The following is a 14,716-nucleotide window of genomic DNA, read 5'->3' on the forward strand; positions in this document are numbered from 1 at the left end:
ATCACAAATACATGGAGGTTAAAGAACATCCTACTAAAGAATAAATGGGTCAACCAGGAAATTAAAGAAGTACTTTAAAAATACATGGAAGCAAATGAAAATGAAAACATGACAGTCTAAAACCTTTGGGATGCACCAAAGGTGGTCCTAAGAGGGAAGTATATAGTAATGCAGGCCTTCCTCAAGATGCAAGAGAAGTCTCAAACATACAACCTAAATTTACACCTACAAGGGCTAGAAAAGAAAGAGAAAATAAAGCCTAAATCCAGCAGGGGAGAGGAAATAATAAAGATTAGAGCAGAAATCAATGATACAGAACACAGAAAAACAGTAGATCAACGAAACCAGGAGCTGGTTCTTTGAAAGAATTAACAAGATTGTTAAACCCCCAGCCAGACTTATCAAAGGACCCAAATAAATAAAATCATGAATGAAAGAGGAAGGATCACAACCAACACTGCAGAGATAAAAACAATCGAAAGAGAAAACCATAAAAAATTATATGCCAACAAACTGGGCAACCTGGAAGCAACGGACAAATTCATAGAAACTTACAAATTCCCAAAACTGAAACAGGAAGAAATAAAAAAATTTGAAGAGACCCAAAACCAGCAAATAAATTGAACCAGTAATCAAAAATCTGCCAACAAACAAAAGTCCTTCCCAGATGGCTTTCCAGGGGAATTCTACCAGACATGTGAAGAGTTAATACTACTCTTCTGAAACTGTTCCAAAAAATAGAAGTGGAAGGAAAACTTCCAAACTCATTCTACAAAGCCTGCATTACCTTGATTCCAAAACTAGACAAAGATCCCACTGAAAAAGAGAATTACAGGCCAATAACCTTGATGAATATAGATGCAAAAGTTCTCAATAAAATACTAGCAAATCGAATTCAACATTACATGAAAAGGATAATTCACCATGACCAAGTGGGATTTTTTTCCTGGGCTGCAGGGGTGATTTAACACCCACAAATCAATCAATATGATATACCACATTAATATAAGAAAGGATAAGAACCATATGATGCTCTCAATAGATGCAGAAAAAGCATTTGAAAAAATACAGCATCCTTTCATGATAAAAATCCTCAACAAAGTAGGGATAGATGGAACATACCTCAACATCATAAATGCAATATATGAAAAACCAACAGTTAATATTATCCTCAATGGGGAAAAACTGAGAGCCTTTCCCCTACAGTCAGGAACAAGACAAGGATGTTCACTTTTACCATTACTATTTAACATAGAACTGAAAATCTTAGCCACAGCAATCATACAACAAAAAGAAGAAAAGGCATCCAAATTGGCAAGGAAGAAGTCAAACTTTCACTACTCACAGATGACATGGTACTCTATGTAGAAAACACAAAAGATGCCACCATAAAATTACTAGAACCCATACATGAATTCAGCAAAATCACAGGATATAAAATCAATGTGCAGAATCTATTACATTTCTATACACTGATAATGAAGCAGCAGGAAGAGAAATCAAGGAACCCATCCCATTCGTTGTTACACCAAAAACAATAAGACACCTAGGAATAAATCTAACTAAAGAAATAAAAGACCTAGAGGTACGTGGGTGGCTCAGTTGGTTAAGCATCCGACTCTTGGTTTTGGCTCAAGTCATGATCTTATGGGTTGTTAGATCAAGCCCCACATCAGGCTCTGTGCTCATCGGGGAGTCTGCTTGAAGATTCTCTCCCTCTACATCTCTCCCCACACGTGATCTCTCTCTTTCTCTCTCAAATAAATAAATAAATAAACCTTTTTTAAAAAAAGAAGTATAAGATCTCTACTCTCAAAACTATAGAACACTTATGAAAGAAATTGAGGAAGACACAAAGAAATGGAAAAACATTCAATAACCATGGATTAGAAGAACAAACATTGTTAAAATGTCTATACTACCCAAAGCAATCTACACATTTAATGCAATCGCTATCAAAATACCACCAGCATTTTTCACAGAAATAGAACAATCTTGAAATTTGTATGGAACTACAAAAGACCCCAAATAGCCAAAGCAATTCTGAAAAAGAAAACAAACCTGGAGGCATCATGATTTCAGATTTCAAGCTATATTATAAAGCTACAGTCATCAGGACATTATGGTCCTGGCATAAAAACAGACACACAGATGAATGGAACAGAATAGAGAACGCAGAAATGAACCAAAAACTATATGGTTAACTAATATTCGACAAAGTGGGAAAGAACATCCAATAGGAAAAAGACAGTCTCTTCAAGAAATGGTGTTGGGAAAACTGGACAGCAACATGCAGAATGAAACTGGACTACTTTCTTAGACTATACACAAAAATAAATTCAAAATGGATGAAAGACCTTAATGTGAGACATGAAACCATAATGAAAATCCTACAGGAGAACACAGGCAGAAATGTCTTTGATTTAGGCAGTAGCAACTTCTTACTAGACACTCACCACAGACAAAGGAAACAAAACCAAAGATGAACTACTGGGACTTCATCAAGATAAAAACCTTCTGCACAACAAAGCAAACAATCAACAAAACTGAAAGGCAGCATATGGAATGGGAGAAGATATCTGCAAATGACATATCTGATAAAGGGTTAGTATCCAAAATCTATAAAGACTTTACTTATCAAAGTCAACACCTAAAAAATAAATAACCCAGCTAAGAAATGGACAGAAGACATGAACAGACACTGTTCCAAAAAAGACATCCAGATGGCTAACAGACAGATGAAAAAAATGCTCAACACCACTCATCATTTTGGAAATACAAATCAAAACCATGATGAGATACCATCTCAAACCTGTCAGGATGGCTAAAACCACAAGTGTTGGCCAAGATGCAGAGAAAGGGGAACCCTCTTACACTTCTGGTGGGAATGTAAACTGGTGCAGCGACTCTGGAAAACAGGATGGAGGTTCCTCAAAAAGTTGAAAATAGACCTACCCTATGACCCAGCAATTGCACTTCTAGGTATTTATCCAAATGATACAAAAATAGTGATTCAAAGGGATACATGCACCCCAAAACTTATAGCAGCATTATGAACAATAGCCAAATTATGGAGAAAGCCCAAATGTCCATCAACTGATGAATGGATAAAGATGTGGTGTATATATATACACAATGGAATATTACTCAGCCATCAAAAAGAATGTAATCTTGCCATCTGCAATGACTTGGAAGGAGCTGGAGTGTTTTATGCTAAGTGAAATAAGTCAGCCAGAGAAATACAAATACCCCATGACCTCATACATATGTTGAATTTACAAAGAAAACAGATGAACATATGGGAAGGGGGAAAAGAAAAAAAGGAGAGAGGGAAACAAGCTGTAAGAGACTCTAAACAATAGAGAACAAACTGAAAGGTGATGGAGGGATGTGGGTGGGGATGGGTTAGATAGGTGATTGGTATTAAGGAGAACACTTGTTATGATAAGCATTGGGTATTGTATGTAAGTGATGAATCACTGAATTCTACTCCAGAAACCAATATTGCAGTGTATGTTAACTACCTAAAATGTTAAAAAAAAAAAAAAAAATGCAACAAAAAAATGAATCAAAATCAAAATATTAAAAACAAATTATTTGTAATGAAGCAAAGTTCTGACATTTCCTGTAATAAATACCTTTGTTGCCTTAAAAAAAATAAAGTCTATTTTGTCTGATATAGCTATTGCTACTCCAGATTCTTTTTGCTTCCATTTGCATGTAATATCTCTCTCCAAACCTTCACTTTCAGTTTGTGTTTTTTTGTTGTAGGCAGCATACAGATGGGTCTTGTTCTTTTATCCATCCTGCCATCCTATTCTGACATTTTTAACAATCCTCACTATGAGATTTCATAAAATACAGTCTCATTCCCTTGCTAATGTATCTTTGAAATTAGATTTATCTTTGTTCTTAATGATATACCTCTTTCCAACTCTCTTACACTTAAAATTTCAGGTTTATATATTGTAGTCTTGGTCCATTTACGGCTAATTGGTACTATAAGTAAACACTAAATTTTGCACTTCAAATATTTAAAACAAAATAAACATAACCAATAAATCTTACTTTTAAATAAACTTACATAGCTTCTGGATTCATTATACACATGGCTCCTGAACAGCGACATTTCTTTGTGTCATCATATGATAATCCCAGACCGAGTCCGAGCATCTGCGTAACAATAATGGAAAATGCCTCCAAAGTTATCTCCTTGGGGTACTACATTAACAAAAACAAAAATCCAAATGAAAGACAAGTCATTGAAAGGTGATAAAAAGTAATAATTTTCTAATTTTGAACATATTTATTATTTTACCAAATACTTAAGAATAGAAAATACAGCTCCTTGGACAGACAATGAAATTTTATTGAGATATTAAAAGCAAATTGAATCTATGCCAATCTTTATCAGGATTTAACAACAGAATACCTAATATAATTCTTAAGTAGCTATCGTAACTATATAAAAGGGCTGTTTTTCATTATATTTTTTGGCTATATAGAATATGATCCTCAATTTACCTAATTTCTTACGATAGCTCTTGTATTCATTTAGAATAGTCCACATGATATTCTGCTTCCCAGCACAGAAAGTGGCCATGTAACCAGATTACTCAGTTTAAGTGTGCTATCAGTTTCCTAACAGGATTCTCCATGACTCAGTAACTCATATCAGGAGAAACAACAGAAAGACATCCAAGGTAGCATTCTTGTATAATGCCGTTTACATATTTAACAAGTGCAGAGATAACTTCCTTGCCAAGGAAAAATGTGACACTGGTAATTCATGATATGCAATAACATCATGATTTCTCCAATTACTACCAAGTCTGGCATTGAATAAGGTACAGGTGAGGGCAGGTTGTGAGGAAGATCAAGGCACTTCACTGTTTTAATGACAAGCTCTAATAAAAATTTAGGGTTCAACTGGATTGTTATGATAGCACTAGAGGATACATATTATGAGAAATATAAAGGAAAAGCTGTGACTGAGCAACTGAGAATGCAAATAGGCAGTTAGTAAGCCTCTGCAGCAGCAATGTAGTAACTCCTCGTCTCCTATATTGGTTGGATTGACATGATTGAGGACCATGCACCAAAAGCATAAGGACTGTAGGGCTATAGCACTAACTTAATCCTCAAATCTACCAGATCTGATAGGGAAGGAATAAGAATATGAAACTTGGGAAGGAAACAATTGGGAGTGACATGGACAAATATATTTGGATTTCCCTTTCCAGCATAGGAAGCCTCCCTCTAAACAATATGACAGAGCCCCACCAAAAATAACTTTTGATGACAATACCTAGGTGATTTGTCTCACCAACCCTCATGGCCTTCAGGTCCATATTAAGAATTAAATCAGGGGGAGAAGCAAGATGGTGGAGGAGTAGGAGACCTGGATTTCGTCTGGTCCCAGGAATGCAGCTGGATAGGGATCAAACCATTCTGAACACCTACGAACTCAACAAGAGATGGAAGAAAAGAATAGCAACAACTCTCTGAACAGAAAATCAACCACTTTCTGGAAGGTAGGACATGCGAAGAAGTGAATCCGAGGCGATATTTGGGAGGATAGATGGCGGTGAGGGGGCCTCCGACAGCCGCTACCAGCAAGTGATAGAGCAACAGAGCACAAAATCAGAACTTTAAAAGTCAGCTCCACTGAGGGACATCGCTCCAGTGGCTGAGTGTGGGGTGGAACCCTTGCTGGGACAGTGTGGTCTCAGGACCCTCGGGGTCACAGAAAGACCGGGGGTGCCTGAATGTGGCAAAACTCCCAGGTATCAGACAGGGAAGCTGGCTGCAAAGACGGAGCTGAGGAGTGGGCTCTCAGCTCGGGGTTGCCATGAACTGTGATCAGCAGCACAGTCAGGGCACTGCTCCTCCAGCAGGGACCTAAGAAGCAACAGATCCAGGGAGACTCCCTTCCTCCCCTGGGGAGGATGGGCGGGAGGAGGGGCGTGGGAGCACATAGCAGGAATCAGCTGAGTTTGGAGACTCCACATGGGGTCGTGTGCCAGAGATAGAAACCCTTGGTCACAGGCCACGTGAGCATGGAGTGCGGCCAGAGACCAGGGAGAAGGGAGTGATTGACTGCTTTACTCTGGGGGCTCACTGAGGAGTGGGGCCCCAAATTCTCAGTTCCTCCAGGGTGGAGATGGGAAGGCGGCCATTTTCACTATCCTCCTCCAAAGTGGTATGGAAAGCTTGCAGGAACAAAAGCTCCAGGGAGCAAATCCAAGCAGATTACTTAGCTGGGACCCAGCAAGGTTGGGGCAATTCCGCCTCTGGCAAAGACATTTGAGAACCATGGCAACAGGCCCCTCCCCCAGAAGATCAGCAAGAACAGCCAGCCAAGACCAAGTTTACCCATCAATGAGAAAGGCAGAACTCCAGCACTAGGGGAATATTGCATATAGAATTAATGGCTTTAAAAAAAAAAAAAAGAATTCATGTTTTTTTCCCAGGAATCTTTAGTCTTTCGAAGTTAATTTTTTAGTTTCTTTTTTCCTTTTTCTTTTTCTTTTTGAATTTTTCTTTTTCCCTTTTCAACCAACATCTTACCAATTCCTTTTTTAAAAAACATTTTTTATTTTTCATTTTTAGAGTCATATTCTATCCCTTCATAGTAGTTAACCTTATTTTTGGTATATATATATATATAAGTTGTTCTCTTTTTAAAACTTTGGGATACAGTTTCTTCTAACAGACCAAAATATACCCTAAATCTCTAGTGTATGGCTTTGTTCTAGTCTCCTGCCTGATCACATTCTCTCCCCCTTTTTTTTTTTCATTTTTTAAATCCTCTCCTTTCTTTTTTCAAACAACTTCTTATTTTATCATTCCTTTTGAAAATTTTATAATTTTCATCTTTACAGTCATATTACATCCCTTCATCGTATATGCCCTTATTTTTGTACATATATAAATTTTTCTTTCTTTAAAATTTTGGGAGGCACTTTCTTCTAACAGAACAAAATACGCCCAAATCTAGCGTCTGGCATGGATCCGTGCACCAGCCTGATCATATCTGATCATATTCTGGGTTTTTTTGTTTTTTTATCTTTTTTTTTCTTTTTTCTTTCTCTCCCTTTCTTTTCCCCTGGTTTCAGGTCTCTTCTGATTTGTTTAGTGTCTATTTTTCTGGGGTCGTTGTTATCCTGTTAGCATTTTGTTCTCTCATTCATCTATTCTCCTCTGGACAAAATAACAAGATGGAAAAAAAATCACCTCAAAAAAACAACAAGAGGCAGTACCGACTGCCCTAATTAATACACACATTGGTAAGATATCGGAACTAGAGTTCAGAATGACGATTATAAAGATACTAGCTGGGCTTGAAAAAAGCATGGAAGATATTAGAGAAACGCTTTCTGGAGAAATAAAAGAACTAAAATCTAACCAAGTCAAAATCAAAAAGGCTATTAGAGGTGCAATAAAAAATGGAGGCTCTGTTTAGATAAATGAGGCAGAAGAAAGAATTAGTGATATAGAAAACCAAATGATAGAAAATAAAGAAGCTGAGAAAAAGAGAGATAAACAACTACTGGATCACGAAGGCAGAATTCGAGAGATAAGTGATACCACAAGACGAAACAATATTAGAATAATTGGGATCCCAGAAGAGGAAGAAGAGAGAGGAGCAGAAGGTATACTGGAGCAAATTCTGGCAGAGAACTTCCCTAATGTGGGGAAGAAAACAGGCATCAAAATCCAGGAGGCACAGAGAACCTCCCTCAAATTCAATAAAAATAAGTCAACACCCCGACATCTCATAGTAAAACTTACGAGTCTCAGAGACAAACAGAAAATCCTGAAAGCAGCTCGGGAGAAAATATCTGTAACCTACAATGGTAGAAACATTAGATTGGCAACAGACCTATTCACAGAGACCTGGCACGCCAGAAAAGACTGGCATGATACCTTCAGAGTACTAAATGAGAAAAATATGCAGCCATGAATACTATATCCAGCTGGGCTGTCTTTGAAAATAAGAGAGATAAAAAGCTCTCAGGACACACAAAAAATAAAGAAAATTGCAAACACGAAACCAGCCTACAAGAAATATTGAAAGGAGACCTCTAAGCAAAGAGAGAGCCTAAAAGTAACATAGACCAGAAAGAAACAGAGACAATATAGTGACAATAACAGTCACCTTACAGGCAATACAATGGCACTAAATCCATATCTTTCAATAGTTACCCTGAGTGTAAATGGACCAAGTGCCCCAATCAAAAGAAACAGGCTATCAGATTGGATAAAAAAACAAGACCCATCAATATGCTGTCTGAAAGAGACTCATTTTAGACCCAGAGACACCCCCACATTGAAAGTGAGGGGGTGGAAAACCATTTACCATTCTAATGGACACCAAAAGAAAGCTGGGGTGGAAATCCTTATATCACAGAAATTAGATTTTAAACCAAAGACTATAATAAGAAATGAGGAAGGACACTATATCCTACTTAAAGGGTCTATCCAACAACATCTAACAATTGAAAATATCTATGCCCCTAACATGGGAGCAGCCAATTATATAAGGCAATTAATAACAAAAGCAAAGAAACACATTGATAACAATACAATAATAGTGGGGGACTTTAACACCCCCCTGACTGAAATGGACAGATCATCTAAGCAAAAGATCAACAAGGAAATAAAGACTTTAAATGACACACTGGACCAAATGGACTTCACAGATATATTCAGAACATTCCATTCCAAAGCAACAGGATACACATTCTTCCCTAGTGCCCATGGAACACTATCCAGAATAGATAACATCCTAGGTCAAAAATCAGGTCTCAACCAGTACCAAAAGATTGGTATCATTCCCCGCATATTTTCAGACCACAAATCTTTGAAACTAGAACTCAATCACAAGAGGAAAGTCGGAAAGAACTCAAATACATGGAGGATAAAGAGCATCCTAACTAAAGAATGAAAGGGTCAACTAGGAAATTTAAGAATTAAAAAAATTAATGGAAACCAATGAAAATGAAAACACAACTGTTCTAAATCTTTGGGATGCAGCAAAAGCAGTCTTAAGAGGAAAGTATATAGCAATACAAGCCTTTCTCAAGAATCAAGAAAGGTCTCAAATACACAACCTAACCGTACACCTAAAGGAGCTGGAGAAAGAACAGCAAATAAAGCTAAACCCAGCAGGAGAAGAGAAATAATAAAGATCAGAACAAATCAAGGAAATAGACACCAAAAGAACAGTAGAAAAGATCAACGAAACTAGGAGCTGGTTTTTTGAAAGAATTAACAAGATTGATAAACCCCTGCCCAGACTTATCAAAAAGAAAAGAGAAATGACCCTAATCAACAAAATCATGAATGAAACCGGAGAGATCACAACCAACACCAAAGAAATACAAACAATTATAAGAACATATCATGAGCAACTATATGCCAGCTAGTTAGATAACCTGGAAGAAATGGATGCAATACTAGAGATGTATAAACTACCAAAACTGAACCAGGAAGAAATAGAAAACCTGAACAGACCTATAACCACTAAGGAAATTAAAGCAGTCATCAAAAATCTCCCAACAAACATGAGCTCAGGGCCAGATGGCTTCCCAGGGGAATTCTACCAAAATTTAAAGAAGAATTAATCCCTATTCTTCTGAAACTGTTCCAAAAAATAGAAATGGAAGGAAAACTTCCAAACACGTTTTATGAGGCCGCCATTACCTTGATCCCAAAACCAAAGACCCCATCGAAAAAGAGAATTACAGACCAATATTGTTGATGAACATGGATGCAAAAATTCTCACCAAAATACTAGCCAATAGGATCCAACAGTACATTAAAAGGATTATTCACCTCGACCAAGTGGGATTTATCCCTGGGCTGCAAGGTTGGTTCAACATCTGCAAATCAATCAATGTGATACAATACATTAATAAAAGAAAGAAAAATAACCATATGATCTTCTCAATAGATGCAGAAAAAACATTTGACAAAGTACAGCTTCCTTTCTTGATCAAAACTCTTGAGTATAGGGATAGAGGGTACATACCTCAATATCATAAAAGCTATCTATGAAAAACCCACAGCGAATATCATTCTCAATGGAGAAAACCTGAGAGCTTTCCCCCTAAGGTCAGAACATGGCAGAGATGTCCACTATCACCACTGGTATTCAACATAGTATTAGAAGTCCTAGCCACAGCAATCAGACAACAAAAAGAAATCAAAGGCATCCGAATCAGCAAAGAAGAAGTCAAACTCTCACTTTTTGCAGATGATATGATACTGTATGTGGAAAACCCAGAAGACTCCACCCCAAAACTGCTAGACTCACACAGGAATTCAGGAAAGTGGCAGGATAGAAAATCAATGCACAGAAATCAGTGGCATTCCTATACACCAACAACAAGACAGAAGAAAGAGAAACTAAGGAGTCGATCCCATTTACAAATGCACCCAAAATCATAAGAGACCTAGGAATAAATTTAACCAAAGAGGCAAAGAATCTGTACTCAGAAAACTATAAAATACTCATGAAAGAAATTGAGGAAGACATAAAGAAATGGAAAAACGTTCCATGCTCATGGATTGGAAGAACAAATATTGTGAAGTTGTCAATGCTACCTAGAGCAGTCGACACATTCAATGCAATCCCTATCAAAACACCATCCACTTTTTTCAAAGAAATGGAACAAATAATCCTAAAATTTGTATGGAACCAGAAAAGACACCAAATAGCCAGAGGACTGTTGAAAAAGAAAAGTACAGCTGGTGGCCTCACAATTCCGGACTTCAAGCTCTATTACAAAGATGTCTGCATCAAGACAGTATGGTACTGGCACAAAAACAGACACATAGATCAATGGAACAGAATATAGGCCCAGAAATGGACCCTCAACTCTGTGGTCAACTCATCTCTGACACAGCAGGAAAGAATGTCCAATGGAAAAAAGACAGTCTCTTCAACAAATGGTGTTGGGAAAATTGGACAGCCACATGCAGAAGAATGAAACTGGACCATTTCCTTACACCACACACAAAAATAGACTCCAAATGGTTGAAAGACCTAAATGTGAGATAGGAGTCCATCAAAATCCTAAAGGAGAACACAGGCAGCAACCTCTTTGACCTCTTCGAAACATTGCCAAAGGCAAGGGAAGCAAGGGCTTATGAACTATTGGGACTTCATCAAGATAAGAAGCCACCGCAAAAGAAACAGTCAACTAAACCAAAAAACAACCGACAGAGTGGGAGAAGATATTTCCAAATGACATATCAGATAAAGGGCTATTATCCAAAATCTATAAAGAACTTATCAAACTCAACACCCAAAGAACAAATGATCCAATCAAGAAATGGGCAGAAGACATGAACAGACATTTTTCCAAAGAAGACATCCAAATGGCCAACAGACACATGAAAAAGTGCTCAACATCACTCGGCATCAGGGAAATCCAAATGAAAACCTCAATGAGATACCACCTCACATCAGTCAGAATGGCTAAAATTAACAAGTCAGGAAACGAAAGATGTGAGTGGGGATGCGGAGAAAGGGGAACCCCCTATACTGTTGGTGGGAATGCAAGCTGGTGAAGCCACTCTGGAAAACAGTATGGAGTTTCCTCAAAAGGTTGAAAATAGAGCTACCCTACGACCCAGCAATTGCACTACTGGGTATTTCCCCCAAAGATGCAAATATAGTGATCTGAAAGGGTACATGTACCCTGATGTTTATAGCAGCAATGTTCACAATAACCAAACTATGGAAAGAGCCAAGATGCCTATCGATAGATGAATGGCTAAAGAAGATGTGGTATACACACACACACACACACACACACACACACACACACACACACACACACACACACACACACACATCCCATCCATGGCTCTATGTAGCTCCTGGCCCTGCCCAACCAGACAGCTTAACTGCAAATATCTAAGAGGCTGCTTAGAAATGGCTCTCCTGCTCTGCCCAAGAATGGGATTTAATTCTGACCTCTGAGTGTAGCTGTGACCCTAACTGAACAGAATACCTAGCTGGTACCTCTGAAATCTGTGTAACCCAGCATCTCTTGAACAGAGAGAATGGCAGGCAGAGGTGATCATCCACAGAGCAAAGCCAATGGCACTATTTGACCATGGAACTTAGGGTACCGGTTAGCTTAAGTCAAGACCACAAATCCAGCTGATTCTCATCTCCACTTTTGCAGGGAAACTAATTTGTAGTCCTGCCCATTGCTAAATATAGACTTCAGCCAGCCTAGACCAGGGAATCTAACCAGTGTACATGGGAAACTGCATAGCCCACTTAGAGTGACACTTGAACAGAGAGCACAGCCCATGGCTTTCCCCATCTTCAGAGCAAAACCACTGCCCTATCTAGCCAAGAATTCAGTGTATGGTATTGCCTGTTTTGGGTCCCCAAACAATGGGCCATACAGGACTTGGGGTACATTCTGCTACCCTGCCATGACAGGGAATCTAAATCATAGCCCATCTCCTGCTGAGTAAAGTACCTGTCCTACCCATCTAGGAAGCCTGATGAATGAACCCAGGCAAGTTCAGAGCATCTCCTACACTCTCACTTGGGCAGGGAACCAAGTCAGCAGGCCTATCCAACTGTTATCAGCTAGCAGCAATTCCATCCCCAACCCCAGAGCTCAGGCAGTAGCCTCACCCAAAAATAGATCCTGAGAGCAAGCTTCACCTGCCCCAGAGCATTACGAGTGGACATGTCTAGGAACCCAAACTGAGCTGACTGATAATGAACTGTCTCTGCTGAGACCACTTACTCAAATGCACATATACCAACGGAGGCTCCCAGATGGCAACCTAGGAAGACCCTGAACTCATCTTTTCCAAAGACACCCAATCTATGCCTACCTATAGGGCAGTTTTTCCTGGAAAAGAACTAAGGGCACACTGAACAGCTTCTAGACAACATAAGACAGAGGAACCACATAGAGAAGGGAAGGAGAGATGGGGACACAAAAATGACAGAAACACCAACCCGATGCTGTAGGCTACAGTGTGGGAAGATAGCACTGAGGGACTGTGAGCAGATTCATTTTTAAAAGCCAGAATTTATTGACTGTTTCCTTTGCTATGCAGAAGCTTTTTATCTTAATGAAGTCCCAAAAGTTCATTATTGCTTTTGTATCACTAACTTTTGGAGATGTATCTTGAAAGAAGTTGCTGAGGCCGATGTCAAAGAGGTTACTGCCTATGTTCTCCTCTAGGATTTTGATGGATTCCTGTCTCATATTGAGGTCTTTCATTCATTTTGAGTTTACCATTGTGTAGGGTGTTAGAGAATGGTAGAATTTCATTCTTCTACATGTGGCTGTCCAATTTTCCCAGCAGCATTTATTGAAGAGACTGGCTTTTTTCCATTGCATGTTTTTTCCTGCTTTATCGAAGATTATTTGACCAGAGAGTTGAGCGTCCATATCTGGGCTCTCTATTCTGTTCCATTGGTCTATATGTCTGTTTTTGTGCCAGTACCATGCTGTCTTGGTGATCATAGCTTTGTAATATAGCTTGAAATTGGGCAACGTGATGCCCCCAGCTTTGTTTTTCTTTTTGAACATTTCCTTGGCAATTTGGGGTCTTTTCTGCTTCCATACAAATTTTAGGAGGCAACCCACAGAATGGGAGAAGATATTTGCAAATGACACTACAGATAAAGGGCTGGTATCCAAGATCTATAAAGAACTTCTCAAACTCAACACCCAAAACACAAATAATCAAGTCAAAAAATGGGCAGAAGACATGAACAGATACTTCTTTGAAGAAGACATACAAATGGCTAACAGACACATGAAAAAATGTTCATCATTATTAGCCATCAGGGAAATTCAAATCAAAACCACACTGAGATACCACCTTACACCAGTCAGAGTGGCAACAATTGACAAGGCAAGAAAACAACAAATATTAGAGAGGTTGTGGAAACAAAGGGGAACCCTCTTACACTGTTCATGGGAATGCAAGTGGCACAGCCACTTTGGAAAACAGTGTGGAGGTGCCTCAGAAAATTAAAAATAGAGCTACCCTATGACCCAGCAATTGCACTCCTGGGTATTTACCCCAAAGACACAGATGTAGTGAAAAGAAGGGCCATATGCACACCAATGTTCATAGCAGCAATGTCCACAATAGCCAAACTGTGGAAAGAGCTGAGATGCCCTTCAACAGATGAATGGATAAAGAAGATGGGGTCCATATATACAATGGAATATTACTCAGCCATCGGAAAGGATGAATACCCAACTTTTACATCAACATGGATGGGACTGGAGGAGATTATGCTAAGTGAAAGAAGTCAAGCAGAGAGTCAATTACATATGGTTTCACTTATTTGTGGAACATAAGGAACAGCATGGAGGACATTAGGAGAAGGAAGGGAAAAATGAAGGGAGGGAAATCGGAGGGAGAGATGAACCGTGAGAGACTATGGACTCTGAGAAACAAACTGAGGGTTCTAGAGGGGAGGGGGTGGGGGGATGGGTTAGCCCGGTGATGGGTATTAAAGAGGGCACACACTGCATGGAGCACTGGCTGTTACACGAAAACAATGAATCATGGGTCACTACATCAAAAACTAATGACGTATGGTGACTAATATAACATAATAAAATAAAATTTAAAAAATAAACTAAATAAATAAATAAGTAAAAAATAAAAGCCAGAATTTAAAAGGGAAACTAGAATATAAAGGAAC

General features: G+C 38.7%; 1 protein-coding gene across 20 annotated transcripts in view; it reads right to left on the bottom strand.

The window, feature by feature from the left end:
• The window catches only part of LOC113925641 (disintegrin and metalloproteinase domain-containing protein 32-like), a 191,654-nt gene that overhangs the window by 95,349 nt on the left and 81,589 nt on the right, over positions 1-14,716 (bottom strand). For 19 of the 20 annotated variants that reach the window (XR_003521008.1, XR_003521012.1, XR_003521011.1 and 16 more), the window contains exon 11: positions 4,085-4,221. Coding sequence is in view for 15 of the 20 variants with exons in the window: in XM_027600146.1 (XP_027455947.1) it covers positions 4,085-4,221 (137 nt within the window). In the remaining 5 variants the exon portion in view is untranslated. The remainder of the gene's footprint in view (positions 1-4,084; positions 4,222-14,716) is intronic. The other variant, XM_027600148.1, reaches the window with a different exon arrangement.

The sequence above is a fragment of the Zalophus californianus genome, chromosome 2 (genome assembly GCF_009762305.2).
Source record: "Zalophus californianus isolate mZalCal1 chromosome 2, mZalCal1.pri.v2, whole genome shotgun sequence".
NCBI lineage: Eukaryota > Metazoa > Chordata > Mammalia > Carnivora > Otariidae > Zalophus > Zalophus californianus.